This window comes from Haemaphysalis longicornis, unplaced genomic scaffold, assembly GCF_048455015.1.
Source record: "Haemaphysalis longicornis isolate Haplotype H1 unplaced genomic scaffold, Haemaphysalis longicornis Haplotype H1 scaffold_3, whole genome shotgun sequence".
Classification (NCBI taxonomy): Eukaryota; Metazoa; Arthropoda; class Arachnida; order Ixodida; family Ixodidae; genus Haemaphysalis; species Haemaphysalis longicornis.
Window position 1 is genome coordinate 402198 of NW_027526335.1, and position 19272 is coordinate 421469.

The window sequence follows — 19272 nt, forward strand, 5'->3', positions numbered from 1 at the left end:
AAACAGGAAGGTTCTTTCGCCTCGGGTTGAAATGAGAAGGAACAAACGGGAAGGTTGAAATGGGAACGGGTTCAAACGGGAACGGGCCAAGTGTGAAAGGGCGAAACGGGAAGGTCGTTTTGTGTCGGGTTGAAACGGGACGGAACAAGCGGGAAGGGTGAAATGGGAATGGGTTCAAACGGGAACCTCCCGTCACTGCACGGGCGAGAAACCGCAAGGAAATTTGCACGCTTGCATTGGAGGGGCTACTGTGAAGAAGCCTGCAGGTGGAGCTAATCATGCGGCATCTGAAGGCGAACGATTCATGCGTGCGCTGCTGGAGGCCTGCATCCTGATGATACACCAGGGTGCTCCGGAGCGAGTGTTGTTGGGGTTCCCCTGTTGTGATTGCTAGTGTGGGATTCGCCTTTGAGGAGAAGCTGGGTGCAGATGCCGGGGGAGGAACTTTGGCAGACAGCACCAAAGTCGGATGGCACGTTACCTGGTCCAGAGGATCGATTGCCCAGAGTCAAAGACCGATGAGCGTTGAAAAGTTTGTTTGCACAAACGCCGCCACTTGTTCTCTGGAGTACGGGCATCATTGCCGTAGCGAGTACGGGTGGATGTTTCTAAATCGAGCCTCGGTGTTCAAGGCTTAATATTAAGTGGTCCCCAGAACAAGGTGAGCGGAGCTTCGCATGTCAAATTGTGAAGCGGTCTCTTGGAGGTGCACCCGGCATGTAGGAGTTGTTGATTGCTGTGACCTTTCTGTTTGTCGATTGTAATCCACCCTTGGACGTCAACATCTCTGACAGACACCTGCCGGGTAGGGTGAACTAAGAAAATGCGACCGTGTCGGCCCCAGCCCTGAGGAGGTGCCGCAGCATATTGAAACGGCCTCGGTGTCTTCACACGTGACTGTAGCCCCCGTTCTGTACTGCCAATAAAAAGCACCGACCTTTGACAATTTCATGCAAAGCCCATAAAAGCTTGTTTCTGACTATGGTTCCTTCATAGTTGTCATCCTGGGGTGACGCAACGTCTGTCAGTGCCCGCGTGGCACTCCTTTGTTCCATTGACGTCATCACCCGTGCATCAAATGCGAGAGCCTCAGTAGACACGGTAGGACGATAAATCTGGCGCCACCTGCGTCTTGGCAGGCAGAATGGCCGATTGGCCGAGAGAACTAAAGCTAACTTGTGGAACAGAAAAGGGTGGCATCAAACCAAGGGCATCTGGAGTGTGTGACAAATAGTGCATTGCGTACGCCACTACGGCTGCATGGCTCGAGCTGAATGAATGCTGACGTAGGGAATGCATTGTGGCCTTAGACATGGAAATCTGGGTTGCATACATGTACTGAGGCCTACACATGTAGTTTGAGCATGCTAATGGCACACCAAAAAACTAGGTGGGTAGCAAAGCAGGTTGTCCTCATTGCCTGGCAATGCGAATGCAGGTACGTGCTGGGCTGACGTTAGTGTCGTCATCCACTAAAGCCTGCAAATGCACGGTTGCGCTGGTCTGGCACTGAGCCTGGCAGTCTGCTTTAACTCTTTTGTTACCACTCCTATTCAAATCGATCACCGGTGATCGATGATTTATATTTCCTATTTCGACATGATGTAGGCGTTAATTGTACACCCAATCCGGCCAGTGGTTCGTTTAGGCGCTGCACTTTTAGAATCACTTTAAATTTTCCCGCTCCAGCGACATTGAGATTTTTGACGGCGTTTTTTGCGAGCTGAGGTGCGTGTGTTTTTGAGGGAGGGGGCGTGGCTGCTGCACTTGACAAAAAAGGATGCAGATCGTGGTTAGGCTGCATTACCATAATATTTTTTTTTGTCGAAGGGCTCCTGGCAAGTCAAGTACCAAATAATGTTGTCAGCTTTGTAATCCAACAGCACTGACAGGGGATAATTACTTGAAAATGACACCAGCTATTCACTAGTGATCCTTAGTTCGCAGAAAGGGCAGCTCTATTCTGCCAATGGTTATTTCTGATAGTCCCCCCGCATGTCTAGCAGGTGTGCCTGCATTTTAGCCAGTTTCCAGCAGTTTCGGTTTCGTTTTTGCGTTGCAAAATTTATATTTGGCGCTACTACGCAGTTACCCAACTACAAGCTCATTTGCCATGGTGCCTGCGTTGCCCACTACTGTTCTTCAAAACAAGCATGCTGCTCGTGCTTCCACTTTATCTACATCTTACTTCTGCAATAACAGCTTTCGCTGAAAGTCGAAAGATAACACCGAGTCGGCGGATATCAGTTCAGACGAGGAGAATGCTTCCAATCGGCTTTGTACACCGGCAGCTGCTCACCGGCCAGTTTCGTTTTTGTCTGGGGGTATTTCCGGAAGTGTAGCGTAGCTTCTTTGTAGAGCTGTCTATTCTGACGAAGTCGCCAACAGCCTTGTAATTGTTTCTTTTCAAAATTGTTAGGTAGCGCTGCAATGTTGTAAGCTCATAGTGCTGAACTCGCTTCATAGCACGACGGCAGCTTGGTGAAAGCTTGCTGCGCACGATTCTAGCGCATCGTACCTTGTAATTGTTTCTTTTCAAAATTGTTAGGTAGCGCTGCAATGTTGTAAGCTCATAGTGCTGAACTCGCTTCATAGCACGACGGCAGCTTGGTGAAAGCTTGCTGCGCACGATTCTAGCGCATCGTACCTTATTCCTGCAAGCAGGGCTACCATAGCGAGTCGGAACATGATAATAAACCGCAAATGAAAGTTCTGACTGATAAGTGATCGTCAGAACGTCAACAAGCATCACCAAAGAGTTTGGTTTTCAACTCCAAGTGGATTTTTTCACGCGTGCTTGCCTTCAATATTGTGCTGGTCATAATCATTGATAAGGTTTTTTACATCACGTGGAAGCTCATTGGGGCCTTTCATAATGTCAAACCACCAGATTTCTTCTAGGGAACCATCCAAAATAGCAAAATTTGAATTAATGGTTGGGCTTCACCATTGTGCGGTGCAACTCAATTTTTTTTCTAGGACGGGTTTTCAAAATGTATATCCTAAATTTTTCTACTACTGGTGGTTTATTATACACAACTTAATTTATGTATATCCTAATTTTTTTCTAGTACTGGTGGTTTATTATTAGGGTTGTTCGTTTTCGGGTTTTATATTTTTTCAAATTCGGGGGGTAAAAATCGGGCGGTATTTTTCAAACTGATATTCGGGGAAAAATCGGGTTTTTTGCGAAACCATTCCTTACTTCGGGTTTTTTCGGGTTAAATATACGGTTGTACTTATCAGAACTTACACTGAGCTTATCAAAACGTATCACGGGCTTTTTAAGTATAACACGTTAAATTTGGTGTTTCAAGCTGGTAATTGGGACAGACACCAGAGTATTATAGCAAATACAGTATACTACCCGAAATTTTGTGTTTGTTTGAAAATGAATCAGTGGTGTTTGAAAATGAATGAATCAGTAAACATTGACTCTTAGAAATTATACATTTTATTCTCGAAAATCTGGTCATCGATTTTTGACACGTCCTTCTTGACATACATTATCATCTGCATGCGCAACATGTCAGTGACCCTTTTTAGAAGTTCTTCGAAAAAGAGCAATACCACAATTTCCAGAATTTTGCTGCTCTTGTCAAAACAGGATTTTGAGTGCAGTGGCTTCTTTCCCTGCTTTTGTGGCCATTCGAAAGGAGATATCACCAGCTGCGTGATGCGCGGGGGAGGAAGGACACCACGCACGGCTCTCAGCAGGGCCGACCGACGAGCGCGTCTAAGTCACCGTGACGGAGGCTGGCTGAAGAATAGCGATAATAATGCGGGTTGGAACCCACGCTGGTAAAAAAACCTGTACACAAAACGTCTTCGTCGCTCAATCTCTCCCCCACCGACTGGTCACCCGTCCCTTCCGCGTGAAATTCTTGGAAGCAGGTGCACATACCCGAGACTAATCTGCAGTGGGCAAAGGGGCAGATTTCTTTGCTTTTCTTTCACCCTAAATTTGTTCACAATGTACTCGAAGCGTGGCCGGCCTCAAACGTGTTTCCCACTTTCTTCTGCAAGCATTTTTTTAGGGGGGGGGGGGGGGGGGGGGGTGCATGTACGCCCTCACGGCGACCTGTCTAGAAAGCGTGGATAAAAACTGCAGCGCTACTCTCCAAGCAGCAGGGTGAAATGCACCCGTTTGTTTGTGAGCGGGGCGCCAGGAGAAAACGGCAGACCGTCAACTCACGATTGTGCAGATCGCTACAGGGAGGTTTATTCGGGGAGAAATCGGGTTTAACCCGATTCTCCTGAAACTTGTTCGGGGTGCAAGAATCGGGTAAAATCGGGTATTACCCGAAAACGAACAACCCTATTTATTATACACAACTTACTTATTTTTAATTTTCTTCGACTCCTGGACAAGAATTTCAAATTCAATAATTTTTTTTGCAATCATTATTTATCAAAACATAATTAAAACTGGTATCGTTATAAAGCGCGTGGAATCACCTGCTTTTTATGTCACTGCAATGTGTGCCTAAGCAATAAGTGTAGCACAGAAAAAATGTTTTGTTGGACCCCTCAAAATTGGTCAATTTCCCGTGGCAACGAAAGAGTTAAGCTTTAGCATTTTTAGAGCTATGCTCAGCTTTGCGTACCGTGAGTTGGGCACTGCTTGGCACGCCGTAAGCCTCAATGTTACGACCACCTAATCTGAAAATCGTGATTGGGAAAGGCTGCGAGTCATAACGGGACTCATGATTTCAGGTCGAGTGGCCAAGTCTCTTGGCCATAGAAAGGGAGAGGGGCAGAGTGCAAAGGATGCCGACTGCTGTGGCTTGTAGTGCGAGCGAGCTTGGCTGCAGGAGGACGCTGAGTGAAACAGCGCCGTGTCTCCTGTCATTCTTCGAGGCAGTGGCGATGATTGAGAGAGCACGTGCAGGGGTGGTGCAGCCGCCAGAGATCACGACAGCTGTTTCGGCTCCCCGATTACCCGTGTGTCTGTTCGGCAATTAGGCACCAATGCTTTGACATTCACTGCACCATGAGGATGGCTCAGGGGCCCCCTGTAGTCTTTTTTTGTATGTCTAAGCTTGAAGGCAACTGAGAAGCGCCTTGCTATTGGCAAACATGGAATTCGTGTACTCATGGGTGGAAGATGAAAGTAGGGGAAAGGTTTTCTGTCAAGTTGTACGGGAGCAATGTCTGGCTGGGAGACAGAACTGCGAGAACTCAGTTGGCGAAGCCCCAAACAGTGACTAAAGAGGAGGTGCAAAAGGCACTTGCAATGAAACGAGGTTTTCAAAAGCTGCAGGAGACAAAATAACCGTGGAGCTTTTAAAGGATGTGGGGGATGCTACACCAGGCAAGCTTGCAAAACCGTACCCTAGCCTTAAAAAATGCCAACATAATGGTGATCCACAAGGAGGGAGATGTCAGAGATTCTTGGAATTACAGACCTATCAGCCGACCCTCTGTTGTATGCAAGTTATTTACCAGTGTAATAGTTAACCACATAAATACGTCGTAGATTTTGTGCAACAGAGAGAACAGGTGGGATTTAAGAGATTGATTGCGTTCATGCATCAATCAGGTAAGAGAGAGAGTTGGGGAACTTGATAGACCCCTTTACATTGCATTTATAGATTATGAAAAAGTGTTACACCGCCGCAGTACTGGAAGCATTTGAGGACCAAGGTATACAGGAGGCATAACTTGCTCTAACAGTAGTGCATACTCTACAAGGGGTGCATGGGCACAACGAGAAGAATGACAAGTTCCTGATCACGGAGGGGGAATGGGGGGGGATACAAGTGAAGGGAGAGTACTTCAGCCACTTGGGATTTGCAGACGTTGTCGTGCTCAGCAAATCAGGTGAACAGCTGCAAAAGATGCTTTAAGTACCACACTCGGAAAGAAATCAAAAGCTATGTTAATAAACAGATGCCCAGGAAAAGTTGTTGGCATAGTTGCAGAGGCGAATGAGTATGACTATCATGAACAAGTTGTCAGTGCTAATCCCAACCATGCAAAGGAAATGCGGTGTAGAATTATGGGCTGGGCAGCATTCCGCAAGCACGCTCACATAATGCATAGTAGGCTCCCTGTATCCTTAAAAGGTAGGTATACAATCGGTGCATACTGCCAGTGATGTCTTGTGGGCTAGAAGCATTGCGAAGCGCCTTGGGAAAAGAAAAAAAACCACAACGGGAAGGAGGAGAGCAAAGGTTGGATGTCTCGGTGGTGGGTTCTGTCCACCTGGACTTGTGTGCCAATGTTGTGTGTAGAAATCTTCTGGTGATCTGTGGTGGTGCCTCTTGGTGTGGCCCTGATGACACGACGACAACCGTCGGAGAGGGTTTTTAATGCTGTATATTTAAGTGGAAGAGAATATGTGCAGGCTGAAGTTGAACAAAATTGAGAAATGAAATGAGCGTCTTGGCCAGCTAACTTTGTGCAACACGGCACCCCTGGCCTAAGACGACCCAGGTGGTGGGAACCTCCCTAACCAAACCTGGCTACCCTGCAATGCGCCGGCCGTGCATGGCACTTGAAACCCTGGGGATCTGACCTTTGAGACATTGTGTCTCGGGATTTTAATTGGTCACTTAGTCTGCGTCCACGATGCACATGCCAGTTAGCATTTTGTGGCAATCTGATTGGCTGCATTATTACCAAATCCGTGCATGAACTGCGGCGAAACGCTCTCCCACCGCCAGGAGGAAGGAATAGGTGAAAACAGATTATACAAGTAAAGCGACGTGCAAGCACCACCTGGCACAAGATTCCACGGACGCTGCTCGTGCCGCCAATCCGTGACTTGTTCCCGCGCCTGCGCCATGCACATAACTTGTGCTCTCGTCAAAAACTGAACCGCCACTACAAATCGTTCTGGGCCTAAATCCATTGGTCTGAGTGCATGCAGAACGCTCCCAAGGCTGCTCGCCTTTGACGGGCTCTCCTGGCAAGCAAGCATGCAGAAGGCCCCGGAAGTTCCCAGCATGCCGCCCTAGCCGCCGGTCGGTAGCATTTCCCTGCACCCGGCGTGCGCACGCCAACGTGCCGGCGGCACAGAGAGGGCCACCGTGGAACGGCCTCCAGGCCGCTTGCTCGGGACAGCACAAGAACCCAGTGTGGGGTGCAGGGAACACGCGGGATGCACCCTGAGCCGCCAAACTGACGTCTTCCCAGTGCTTCATCGTGCAGGCGAATGAAGAACCACTGCTGCGAATCAGCTGCAGTCCAAAGCAGTTCACCTGCGAGCAGGCGTAACTTGACAACTGGGCTCCCCTGTTTCCGTTGGTGCGACGGACCACCCCCCATGCATCTGGCAGGGACAGGAAGCGAGCAACCCGTATGACAGAAGAAACTCCAGTGGACTGCATCTTAGCTGAAATTATAGAGGGAAGAAGGGGGCCTGGGATGGGCATGTGATGCAAGGTGCCGACAGCCAGTGGACCGTTGGATAGACCGTTCACTCGATGGAAGGATAGAGTCAAAGGAAGAAATGGACGAGGGCATATCACATAGGAGTCCTGCAGAGGGCACAAACAGGCTGATGATGATGATGATATCGTGTCGTTTGCCGTGCCCTGGCCTTGCTTCTGATGTCATTGGGACAAGTTTTTCAGTGAAGTGGGTCGTGCCTGTGGGTTGGATAGCTGTAGCCAGAGCTCCCAGGATGTTGAGTAGGGCAGCATCTTGGGCATCGGCTTTAAAGGAGTAGTGGCAGGAAATTTCCAAGCTGAGATAACTATGCAAAATGCTTCCTTTTTATCAGTTGTTTCAGCTGCGGCCGTCCAGTATAGCGTATTTTAAATCCATTTTAATCTGCCCGCACGAGAAAGCCCAGAGCGGGCCGGCGTCAGGGCTCCCATGACGTAGCCGATGCGCTGCTACACCGTGTGTACACGTCGTGGTTTTGGGACTGACGTCGTGCTGTGCGGGTGCGTGGGGATGGTGAGGACCCTGGCCGGCCTGGGCAAGCGCGTGCGCTCACTCGCGCACGTGTTTAGACCGGCAGCGGTGACGTCACGGGCACCCTCCTGTCATGGCGGCCACTGTGCTTTTCTTTTTTCAACACCGAAACTGACTCGAATAAACGGTGCCGTAAATGATTGTTTATGCTGCGATCAACCGTCTAATGTGCCATTATATGATTTGTGCGCTGGTAGAAACCCATAGCAGTGAAAAAAAGGCAACATGAAAATTTCATGTCGGTACTCCTTTAAAGCATTGACACTGTCCCTTGTTTAGTTGTAGAGTGAACCGTTTCAGCCTCTAATTAGTCAGTTGCAGTGAAACATTGCTACAGAAATCTCAGAGTTGTACCGCTTGTAGTCTAGAAATCGCGTGCAAAAAAAGAGAAGAAAGGCGTTTGCAGAGTGTAGTTTTGGTTATGCAGGGAAAGGGGTATTTACACGAGAGAGAAATCCGCCGTTTCGCTCCTAGGAGTGCGCGCCACGTGACCCCTACGTCACGGTTTCTCTCCGGCGCACCGCCTCCGATGGGAGATCGGAGCTTCTGCTCGCGAGCTACAAACCCTCCGACGCTCCGCGGCGGAGGCGGCGGGATTTCGTCTGCTCGTCGGGCAGCTGGCCGAGACTGAAGTTCTAGAGTGGTTGCAGGCACTTTATTTTTATCGCTTCTTATTACATTGGACGCGAAAATGCGTGGCGCACATGACAGGCGCAATGAGGGAGCCGCGTATACCACCAGCACGGGCGCTTGGCGAGCGGCGGCCGCGGCTGCGAAGTGGCGCAGGCCGGCGCCGGTAGCTCGAGCGACAGCTTGTTATTGCTCCCCAAGGCGCAAACAAAGCTGCGTATACGAGAAATGGGGTAATGATGTGATGGAAAGTTGCTTTAAAAATCGTCACCAGAGCCGCTTGCCAGGGCGGCGATCGAATATTCGCTGCAGTGTTAAGCCTAACATCAGTATGCGGGCCTGTAGGTGAGCCAGCCGGCTGCTACTACGTCGCGCGCCGTTCTCTCCGCGCGGCAGCACCTGCATCGCGTCTACGACCAATTTTTGGTCGGTTGACAAGATCAGTACGTATGCGCTTAACAGAAATTGCCGCCGTCGCGGAATCGGCGGTGCTACGGCAGCTATGCTTTCGAGATCGGCGGCTGCAAACAGTGATGTCCGTCCGAAAGTCGCATCCTCCGTGTGAGCGAAGGAGCTAGCCGAGCGGAGGTCCGCCTGCGGTGACGTCACGACCTCCCTCGGATTTCTCCGCTGAAACGCTCCGTCGTGTGAATACCCCTGAAAGGAGCGGAAACTGACGAGATTGCTCGACGGAAACATGGCAGCTGGAGGGAAGAAACTTTGATTGCTTTGGCTTACTCAATGATCTCCTACAAACTCTGCCTCTATTAAATGTCTGTCAGTCGGTTCATTGCTAGTTTTGTCCCATGGAAAAAATCCTGAGCACTTAAAAATTGCCACGTTGTAGCGGTATCCAAGCTCTTCGTAACCAAGATAATCATGCCTATTAAGTCGTATAGTGCTCACAATTTCTACTCATAGCTAGTTTACACCAACATTCCTGCTGTTGCTGCTGTATCCGTGTTGGCTTCATGAATGTCGAATTGGAGGCTCACAAAATGAAATTTGAAACTGTTGGTTCCAAGGCTACCATGTGGCAGTGTCAGGGGCAATGGCCTGCCATTTGCAAGAGCAGTAAAATAATCCCCATCATTGTTGACGTCAGACTGGAAAGAAATGTGCCTTCATGATGGCCTATGACATTAACCCTTTCCGGTCCGGACCTTTTACCCACTTCCCGGCCGTTCCAGTCCAGAAAGTGGGTAAGACGTCCGTACCGGAATAGCCAGACCTTTTACCCCCTTGTGAGAAACCTTGACTACCCAGTGTCTCAACAGCGGACCTCTGAGGCCGTGTTGCCGTGTACGGCCTGTCGGGCAGGGCCCAACAATGGCACCGCGAGGGGTTAGCCAATCTGACGGTAATTCATTGTTGTGGGACCAGAGGTGACCAGATGAGTAAACGCTAAGGCGGACAAGGTAGTGGCTGGTGACTCCGAAAAAAAAAAAAGAACTAGCGGTAAAAGTGAGTTTTCATATCCTTTACTTTTCTTCATGTTATATTTTTCATCTAAACGACGCACCTTGTGGTTGTGAAAAAATTCAAGAAATGCAGAAAAATCGGTTGTTTTTTGGAGTTCCAGGAAATATTTTTTTCTAGCCACCGACAATGAGTGATGCTGAAGTATAAGATAAGAAATGATGGAGAAAAAATAGGGCTTCGTAAGAGTAATAATTTAAAACAACAAATTTATTACAAATTTTATTTTAAAAATGGACCTCTCCCGGGGTACGGCGAGCGCACGTGCTGGGCGTGGCCGGGAAGGGTGGTTGGCAAAACATTCGGGCCGGCGCGCGGCGCGTATGCAGTGAGGCTGCATAGGATGCGCGCAAAGTGGAGTTTCTGTTTATGTGTTGGCTTTTCTGATGCCGGTGGACTGCTGTGCTCTGGGCTACGCAAATCGTGCGAGCAAAATCAGCGGCATTAGACACTTCCGCGTCACCAAAAAAGTGAATTCGGCGGGTATTTTGGATGCGCGCAATGCGCCGAAGAGGCTGCAGCAGCCAAAGCAGCGACATTGTCTGCTCTTACTCATGACATTTCCCATTCTCGAACTTCTGCTGTTCTTCAAAGCACAATCATACCGCCCATACTGGCAGTCCACGCTGATTAGCGCCATAAAATGATGCTGTTTTTCAACCATCTGCTATCACGCAGCACCAGCAGAAATTTGTCTAGTGAAATAGTGCAGGGGGGGGGGGGGGGGGATTTTCTTGCTGCGAAATATTGCCATGTTTTGACCAGGCAGAGTACTGTATTAAAACGACAATGAATGCGTAACCTGTTGGCGACGCCAAATAAATGTTTCGTCGAGCGATCCGCGATAGCCGCCTGCGGGCGCCAGATCGACCACGACAAGTTTGATCGTATGGGGGGATCTGTTCAAGACGAACAAAATTTATTGCTTGAAGGTGCAATAAATTTTTACTTTGATCAATTATATTATTCCTTGAGGATGCGGCCCAGCAGAGTTGCTTGCTGTGCTCACATGTATCATCGTGCCTGTGCTGCGAGATGGGCTGTTCATGCGTCTCGAAAAAACTCGAAAAATCTGTTTGCCCTAAGCGAACGGACTCGGGGAATGTATTCTTCTGTTGCGTCCTCCCACCGCTGGCGTATGCAGCGGGCGTGCAAGGACACGAACTTTAACTTTCAAGAAATAATGCCTACGGATAATTATTTCAGTGCCACTGCCGCAAGCTATAACGCACTCACCATGTGTGGCTGCTACGTTACTCTCACAATGACGATGAAACGTTTCGTGATTTCACTGGGGAAAAGGTAACAAAATAATCGGTCACTTGTTTAGAGCACGACATCATCGTGATATTTTTATTGGAATAGTTTTTGGCTTTTGCTCTTTATATTTTTGTTCCATTGCTGCTTATTTTACTTTCTAATCCTTTCATGACTTACCTTTGCTTTTTCCCCTCGACATGAAATTGTGCATACGCCACTGCTTCCAGGTGACGCAAAGAGACCAAGAACAGGGAGCGTATACGCTGCCTGAGGCACCGCGCGACCTTGAAAGCAACCATGAATGAGCTTTCCTTGGTATGCGTCGGGACACAAAGCATCTTAAAAACACCTTCTTGGAACACGTAACAACAGCACCAACCTTCAGAATGACTCGTTTAGGCTGTTCTGTCGCGCACTGATTATCCGGAAGCGTCACTCGTCAATTGACCGTACAGTACACGAAAGCGTTGCGGAGGCTGTAGGTGCAGAGAGCTACGTGGAGGTGCGACCACCGCAGCTAGGATAGCTAGACCCCCCACCTGCAATGTAGGCGGCCAGCGACGGGCCGAACCAACGGCACAGCGTTCCTTTCAGGCGCCGCGCGGCCAGGCCGTGCCGTCGGCGCAGGCGCGTTCTGCCAACCGACGCCGCATTTCGCAGCCGCCAGGAGGCGCCACCCGTCGCGCACGTGTGCTTCGTGACGTCACGGTGTTTACATACAGGGAGAGGTCCATTGCAAAAAAAGTAACAAAAAAACAAACTGATGAAAACATAAATGCCACTTTGCATAGGGCGAACATAAAAAAAATTAAAATATACAATTTGAACACAAGGACATTATAAAGTAATATTGCAAAAATGAGCTCTATAAGTACAAAAGTCATTTACATACATACAATTATACAGGGTGTCCCAGCTATCATGCACCAAGATTTAAAAAAAGAGAAATCGCGTAACTCGAAGAAAACCTAGTGCATAATGTTTGCAGTACTGTGAAGAAGCGGAGAGTAATTTTTTCGTTAATGAGACTTAATTAATTATTTGTAATTAAATATCTAACTCGAAAAATACTGTCCTAGTCACTAAAGTGTCAATGAGGCACTTGTAGGTAACCATGAGGGGCATCTAACTGCGCTATTTTCAGCGACGAACTCATTGCGTACTCATTTATTCTGACTGATAAAGGAAACCCGCGAAATATGAAAAATACCACGTGACGACGCTTACGCGCGCATTGTGAAGCAGCGTCCCCAAACAAAGCTGATTGAAAGCAACTGCTTTACGTGTTACCCGCCCGAAGAGACAGCGCATCACCTTGATAATAGCATGCATGGAAGGAGCACCAGCAGCAAGATTCGCGGGACGCGTGTGCAGATAAGGAACAAACTCTGTCGCAATTTCTTCTTTCTTTCTTTTGTCTATTTCATTCTGGCTAACTCAGAGGCAGCCTGTTTGAGAGCGTTGCTTTACGGTGCGCGCGGAGGCGCCGTCACGTGGTATTTTTCATATTTCGCGGGTTTTCTTTATCAGTCAGAATAAATGTGTACGCAATTAGTTCATCGCTGAAAATACCGCAGTTAGATGCCCCTCGTGGTTACCTACAAGTGCCTCATTGACACTTTAGTGATTAGGACAGTATTTCTCGAGTTGATGATTAATTACAATTAGTTAATTAAGTCTCATTAACGAAAAAATTACTCTCCGCTTCTTCACAGTACTGCGAACATTATGCACTAGGTTTTCTTCGAGTTACGCCTTTACTCTTTTTTTAAATCTTGGTGCATGATAGCTGGGACACCCTGTATAAACACTAGTGCTTACCGTATGTTTTTGGGTAGTCCAGGAAATTTTTTTTTTTCTTGCTCAGAAAATGATGGACTTATGATAGAGGAAGAATGGGGCTTTCCAACAGTAATAATTTCAAACAACACATGCATTAGGAATTTTATCAAAATTGTGAAAATAAAAAAGTAAAAAAAATTATGATAACCTCTAAGCTACTTTGCACACGGTAGGCATAAAAACAATTTGAAATGTACGCTTTGACCATAAAACGCTTATAGAATAATACTGCAGATATGAGAGTTGTAAGTCCAAAAGTTATTTACATACAAAAATATAAATATAAACGCAAACAGTCGCGAGCTGCTCCAGAGCACTACTCCAAGGTCAACTCCGGCCATCTTTGTGGAGAGAAGCCGACTCTGTGCAGTCAGCACAAAATGGTCTCGCCTGAACGAAGTCGACACCCTGCAGATAAGAGGTGTGGCCGTTAGAACAGGGCCAGATCTGTTTACAACAAAGCGTGCCCGCGATAGAGCGATCGGAGAAGAAAGCGAACTCAAGGGCGCACACCTGGTGATGGTCTGGGGCGATTTGGCGCACTTTTGCTGACCGTAGGAAAGTCTGACGAATCGAAGTCATCTTCTGTGTCTGTTCTTCTACCATCGTGCACAGAATCAAGCTCGGTTAACATCTAAATCCGTTCAAATTTGCCATTTGCGCGGAGCATCGGCGAGCGGTGGCGACGCCATGACTGAAACCACGTGAGCTCATCTCCCTGCCAGCGAAGGACATTTCCCCGCGCGGTGGTCAAACGAAACTCGAAAGCGAAACTCGTAAAATACTTCCTCCTTTACCATTTGAATGGCATGAGCGGTCGACAAGCACTCGGAAAACGCCATAATTTGGATTTGTATTCATCGATAGCATACTATCGATGTAAATAGGCGCGGTCACGAAAGTGCTAATTGGAGTTTGTACAGGCGGATGTGAGTTTGGCAGAGCTTGTTGAAGAGCCCAAGGCAAGCCTTATTTTCCTGGGCCGCAGAGCCCAAGTTGAGCAGCGAGATTTAGCTGCCACCATGCCCCGTGCCCAAACACTTGGCTGAAACATATGGTGTTTCGGTTTCAATGCAATTCAGGTTTCAGTTTCATCACAGTTGTGAGCAGCCATGGAAGTTGGCTTTGCTTAGCTGTAAGGGCTCGCCTTCACTTTGGATTTATTTGTGGCACATTTGCACAGTTTTGTTTGCCAATGCTGGCCGCTGCGCCACAATCTATAGAAAATGATCGAAAGTGAGTGGATCGCCAAGAGATTCGCATGAAAGGTTGCGGCTTATTGGAAGTGGACTTACATTTAGTCAAAAAATTTTCACGAGCATTGCTGCATGTATTGAACAAAAGGGTATTGGATGCCTTGTCCTCGCTTTCTAATTCGGTTCGCCTTTGTTCTGAAATAATTACTCAATTTTGCCTGTGGACTTTTAGGTTAGCTTTATGTATGTAGAGGATGGGCCAGCATTATCCATTCTAATAAGCTCGCGTTACACAATCAGTGGCTACGTTCATCGATTCTCGCCACCCCGTGACGGGGGAAGACAAAGATGCATTCTGCTTCACACGGTAGAAAAAATGCAAGCAAATGCCATCTTTTACGGAATGAGTTCGCTTAACACTGCCGTCTACCGTACACGAGGTAAGGCCTGTTATCTGGTCCCCTTCGACTCTGTGTGCGACTCTTTGAACAGTGATAACGCGGTGCACTGGCTGGGGCCGAAGGTAGAAAACTTTGCAGGTGTTAAATTTCCAGGTGTAGTGCAAGAACTGCGTTCCTGGTTTGGAGTAGGTTCTAGTGTGCAGTAGAACGCCTAATATAGTAGATAGAGAGATTAGGTGGCTGGCACTTTTGCCTGCTTCCAGGACTGCTCCCAAGCCCATGCACCCTGTTCCACCCCTGGATATGATCTTGTCAACCGAACCACGAAACGTGTCATCCGGAAAACTTATTACCCAGACAGCACTACTCTTGTGGGACGTTGGGCAGGGATGAAAAAAAGAAAGGTATTATGACGAATTGTACTAACGAGATTTCATCGTATGTGAAAACGGCTTTTAGTCAATCTGTTCGGCCTGAACAAGCACTGTGGCCAGAAAGGTGTATAATTTCACTGGTTAAAAGTTTAGTGATTCATGATTGGTCTGGAAACGCAAGTGCTGAACATTTATTCAAGAAAAACTGAGTGCATACATGGTCTGCAGTAGTAAGCGTCAATGGGAAACGATTTGGCTCTCAGGTGTGTATTTGCTATAAGTGCTTTCCAACTTGTACCATCTACCATTTCATTCCATGTAACATTAGTACAGTCAAACCCCGCAATGACGAAATCTCACGAGTACAAAATTCCCACGGCAACGAAATTATTTTGGATCCCCGGCGAATGTCCATAGACGTCCATGTATTTCATATCTCGCGACGATGAATTGTTTTTGAAAAGCAATCCTGCGTTGACGAAATTTGCTGCAAGACTGGTTGGCGTTTTGCCTACCCATTTGAAGCCAACAGTGTCCACAAGGTGCTCAAATGCATTTTTTCCAACTAAAATTGCATAAACTTCTACCACAGCACGCTTGCAATGCAGCGGCCATGTTTGTTTACAAAAAGATCGTGAAGCAGGCAGCCGTGTGGGGCAACCTTGCAGTGTGGGGACTAGGGCGACCTATCTCGCACTCGAGACGGCCGCAAGGCTAGCTCCACCGAACTCCGTCACGGACTGCCGACCGGCGTAGAACAGCAGGGAACGCACAGCGAAACGGCCAAACTGGCGTTTCCAATAGCGTGGCTCCACTCCTTGCTCGTCCTGACCCAGCCCTCGGGCAAAGGCCAGGAGAAAGGACAGTGGGGCAGGCAAAGGAAGGGAAAGCCGGGCCTCCGGTGCTTGCATCTGTCGTGGCCGACCGCTCGAACCCAGGGGGACCCTTCCTTCGTCACCCAGACCAGCCGCCCCGGTCACGTGAGGGGGGGACCGCTGCGCCACGGCGGGGAATGGGGAAAGCGCCGGGACTCCGTGTTTCCCACAACTGACACCACCCGGGGCGACACGTGTTGACTCGCGGTGCTGCCGCGTGGCTTTTGCTTGGGCTATGCTAGCTCGCTACCGCTGAACAGCACGCGTGCTTTTGTTGGGCATGCAGCAATCGGCACGTTTGCTCTCGGCCAGCCAAAAAGTTATTGCTTCAAGTCTGTGGCGAATGTGGAGGAAGGGAGGATAGCGCCGACGAGTTTAAAACCACCTGAAGCTCACGGTACCATTTTGGAAAGCAAGGACACCACACTTTAATGGCACACGTGCGCAAAACAGAACATTGACGGCAGTGGCCTTTCTGGACATCAACAACGTGGTGCTCACTTAGTTTTGTGAACAGCACTGTAACAAAGAGGTGCCACTCTCTGGAAAAGTTTAACTACAGAAGAAGCTGGACTCCGCTTGCATGCTCGGACATACTCGGTGCTGAGAGCCAAGGAGAGAAACGTGCAGAGAAGGTGAACCTGTGGGATGTGCTGGGTGTGTTTGACACAATCCCGTTGTTCTTCTGTGTGCTCGACGACTAGCAATGAAGCAGTTGTTGTAGTGTGAGAGCCAAGTTGTGAAGTTGCTGCAAGGTAAGGCCTGCAAAGTAATACAACCGACTTTCGGAAATAAATTCTCCTGTCGTGTATGTTTCCTTCTTCCCGCGGCGACGAAGTCCCCTCGAAAGGGAGTTTTTGGGCCTTGCCCGATTGCTGCGTTGCCAGCTGCCCGGCCCCAGCCACAAGCAGTGCTTCTGCCCCCGTGCAGGCCAGATCATGCTGAATGGCCAGGTGGTTCCGGGCCTGACCCTGGAGGCCCACGCTGGGGCGCTGCAGGCCTCGCCCCCTCCGCTACTTCCCTCGGGGGGCCGGCCCAGCAGCAGCAGCAGCGGCAGCCTGGCCTCCTCCTCGCAGCAGCAGCAGCTGCTGGAGTCGCTGCTCAACGGAGGGGGCCCCACCTCCCTCTCCCCGCGCTCCTCCTCCCGCTCGTCCCCCATGCTGGACGGCCTGGCGGGGATCAACGGCAGCGCCATCCTCGGGGGCCACCGGGTGCCCATCCTGGCCGCCGGCAGCGGGCTCGGTCAGTAGCGTCCAAACCGGGGTTGTACGAGCACCTCCGTGGTGCAGTGAGTGGAGCGGGAGCGTGCAAACGGGACAAGATGGCGAGAAGTGACCAAGAAATTGTTTTTCCGGAAGTCGCATTTTCGGATTGCAAGTTTTATACTCCCTGTGTTTCAAAAGTTTCCCTGTCTAAAACCATCACAAAGTGCCAGAGAAAATTTATGTCAGCTGAGGTGACAAAATATTTCCGTAAATTGAAGAAAATGCAGCAATTTTCGGAGCGCTGTAGGTCTTGGCCGTGCCAGGTCGGCGGAGTCTTCCGCTTTCTGGTCTCTGGTTTCATTGTTGCCCACTCACAAACACACAAACGGCAGGGAAAAGAGATAGTGAAATGAAGCAACCAATAGATTCTAACATGCAAATGGCTGCGTTCGCTGAAACAGCTCTTGCAATTGGGTGCCGCCGGGCAGTTCGGCTGGCGCGCAGTTTGCACGCAGTGCATTTCGCCAATATTTTCCAAGGTTTCGCGGTCAGCTCAGTTCCCGTGTAGTGGTTTCATCTGTTGCAGTTCTGTACAGTGATGTTATCGTTATCACAGTGATAGTGCTTGAAATTGTGCGCCAGATTACGGGAAGTGCACGGCTCGAAAGACGGCGTGGTTCATCCTTGAGTGGGAAACACTGTGCGTGCACCTACAGTCGGGGTTCGTGAAGTGAACGTTTGGACTCGTTGCGATGTTATCAGTGCTGCTTCACAGCGAGCTTCTGGAGCGAAGGAGGAGGAGGAGATTCCAGCGCAGTGGAGGGGCCATCGGTGGCTCTTTTGACCAGGGCTGCTTGTGTAGTCCGGTCGGAGCTGGTGGTCAGAGGGAAGGGGTCTGGGGGGCACTCCCGCATGGAATGACTTAGTGAGGCGTGCTGCTGACGAAGGGAATTATGTCGGATGAATGTGGTGGCGGCGAGCTGTGCTTGGGAATGCGTGCGTTTGCAAGAGCTGCCAAATACGCGCCTGGCTTATCGTAAGGGGTGGATGAGGCTGGGGAAATTGTCGGCGCGAGAGGCGGTAGTGCTCTGTTATGTCATTAAGGGGGGACGTGGGGATCGGAGTGAACTTATTTGTTTTTTGGCGTAGAGTGATGAAATTTGGCAAGCACATTGGAAAACACTCCAAATGGTGAAATTTAAAATTTCATGATGATACTTTCAGTAGTTCTTGTGGTACAGAGGTTCACATGTTGCCCGCTCGTGGAAAGCCTAGCAAGGTATTGACACATGGTAGGAAGTTCTGAATACTTTTCAATTCAATTGTGGTCGAAAGGACACTACAGGGCAAAACAGCCTTAAATTTTTTTTTTTTACAGACAAAAGTATAATCACTTGTACCCTGTAGGACACACTTGACTTAGCCATAAATTTCACATTAAAAAATAACTAGGCCCTAAAATGAAAATCTGAGACTGTCTTGCCCAGCAGAACACTTCATGGACAGAAATAAAACAGACAGGGTCAAAATCCGCCCAGTGGTTGCCATGCTTTCCTTTCCACAAGCAACGAACTCGTAAAACACACTTTTGAGAAAACGGCTCTTGAAGTTTACGAGGACTTCACGTTTTCAAACTGCACCAGCAGCATGATCCTTGCTTTCCTTGCTTGGGGGAAACCTCACATACTTTTGCCCTTTGATTTGGTGCATCTGGGATGCCTTCCTGGCTCATTGGAGGTTTTTATGTGCAGGTGTTTAGATGGCAGAAGCACCAGTTTTATGGAGAGTGTACCAAAAAGTTTACTATGGGCTACTACGATACCTATCCTCTTCAGTCCCAAGAATTCACGAATACAAAAATCTTTTGTAACACACTTTTATTCGGTTCATTATCCATAGAAATAAACGCAAAAAAATTACAATGGCAAAAAAGCAATCGAAAGTAATGAAATTTGATGGTACCGCTTGCCCTGTGGGCGCATTCGAGCGTTCGCGCGTTGAAAGCCATTTTTGCCGCCTGGCTCTTCAGAAATGCCTGTACACATCGCGCAACCTGGGGGGGGCTTAGTGAAAGCAAGGCCTGC

General features: G+C 48.8%; 1 protein-coding gene across 2 annotated transcripts in view; it reads left to right on the forward strand.

Annotated features, from left to right (window-relative positions):
* The window catches only part of Mei-p26 (E3 ubiquitin-protein ligase meiotic P26), an 89522-nt gene that overhangs the window by 37788 nt on the left and 32462 nt on the right, over nucleotides 1-19272 (forward strand). For both annotated transcript variants that reach the window (XM_077702076.1, XM_077702077.1), the window contains one exon: nucleotides 16914-17225. In XM_077702076.1, the coding sequence (XP_077558202.1) occupies nucleotides 16914-17225 (312 nt within the window). The remainder of the gene's footprint in view (nucleotides 1-16913; nucleotides 17226-19272) is intronic.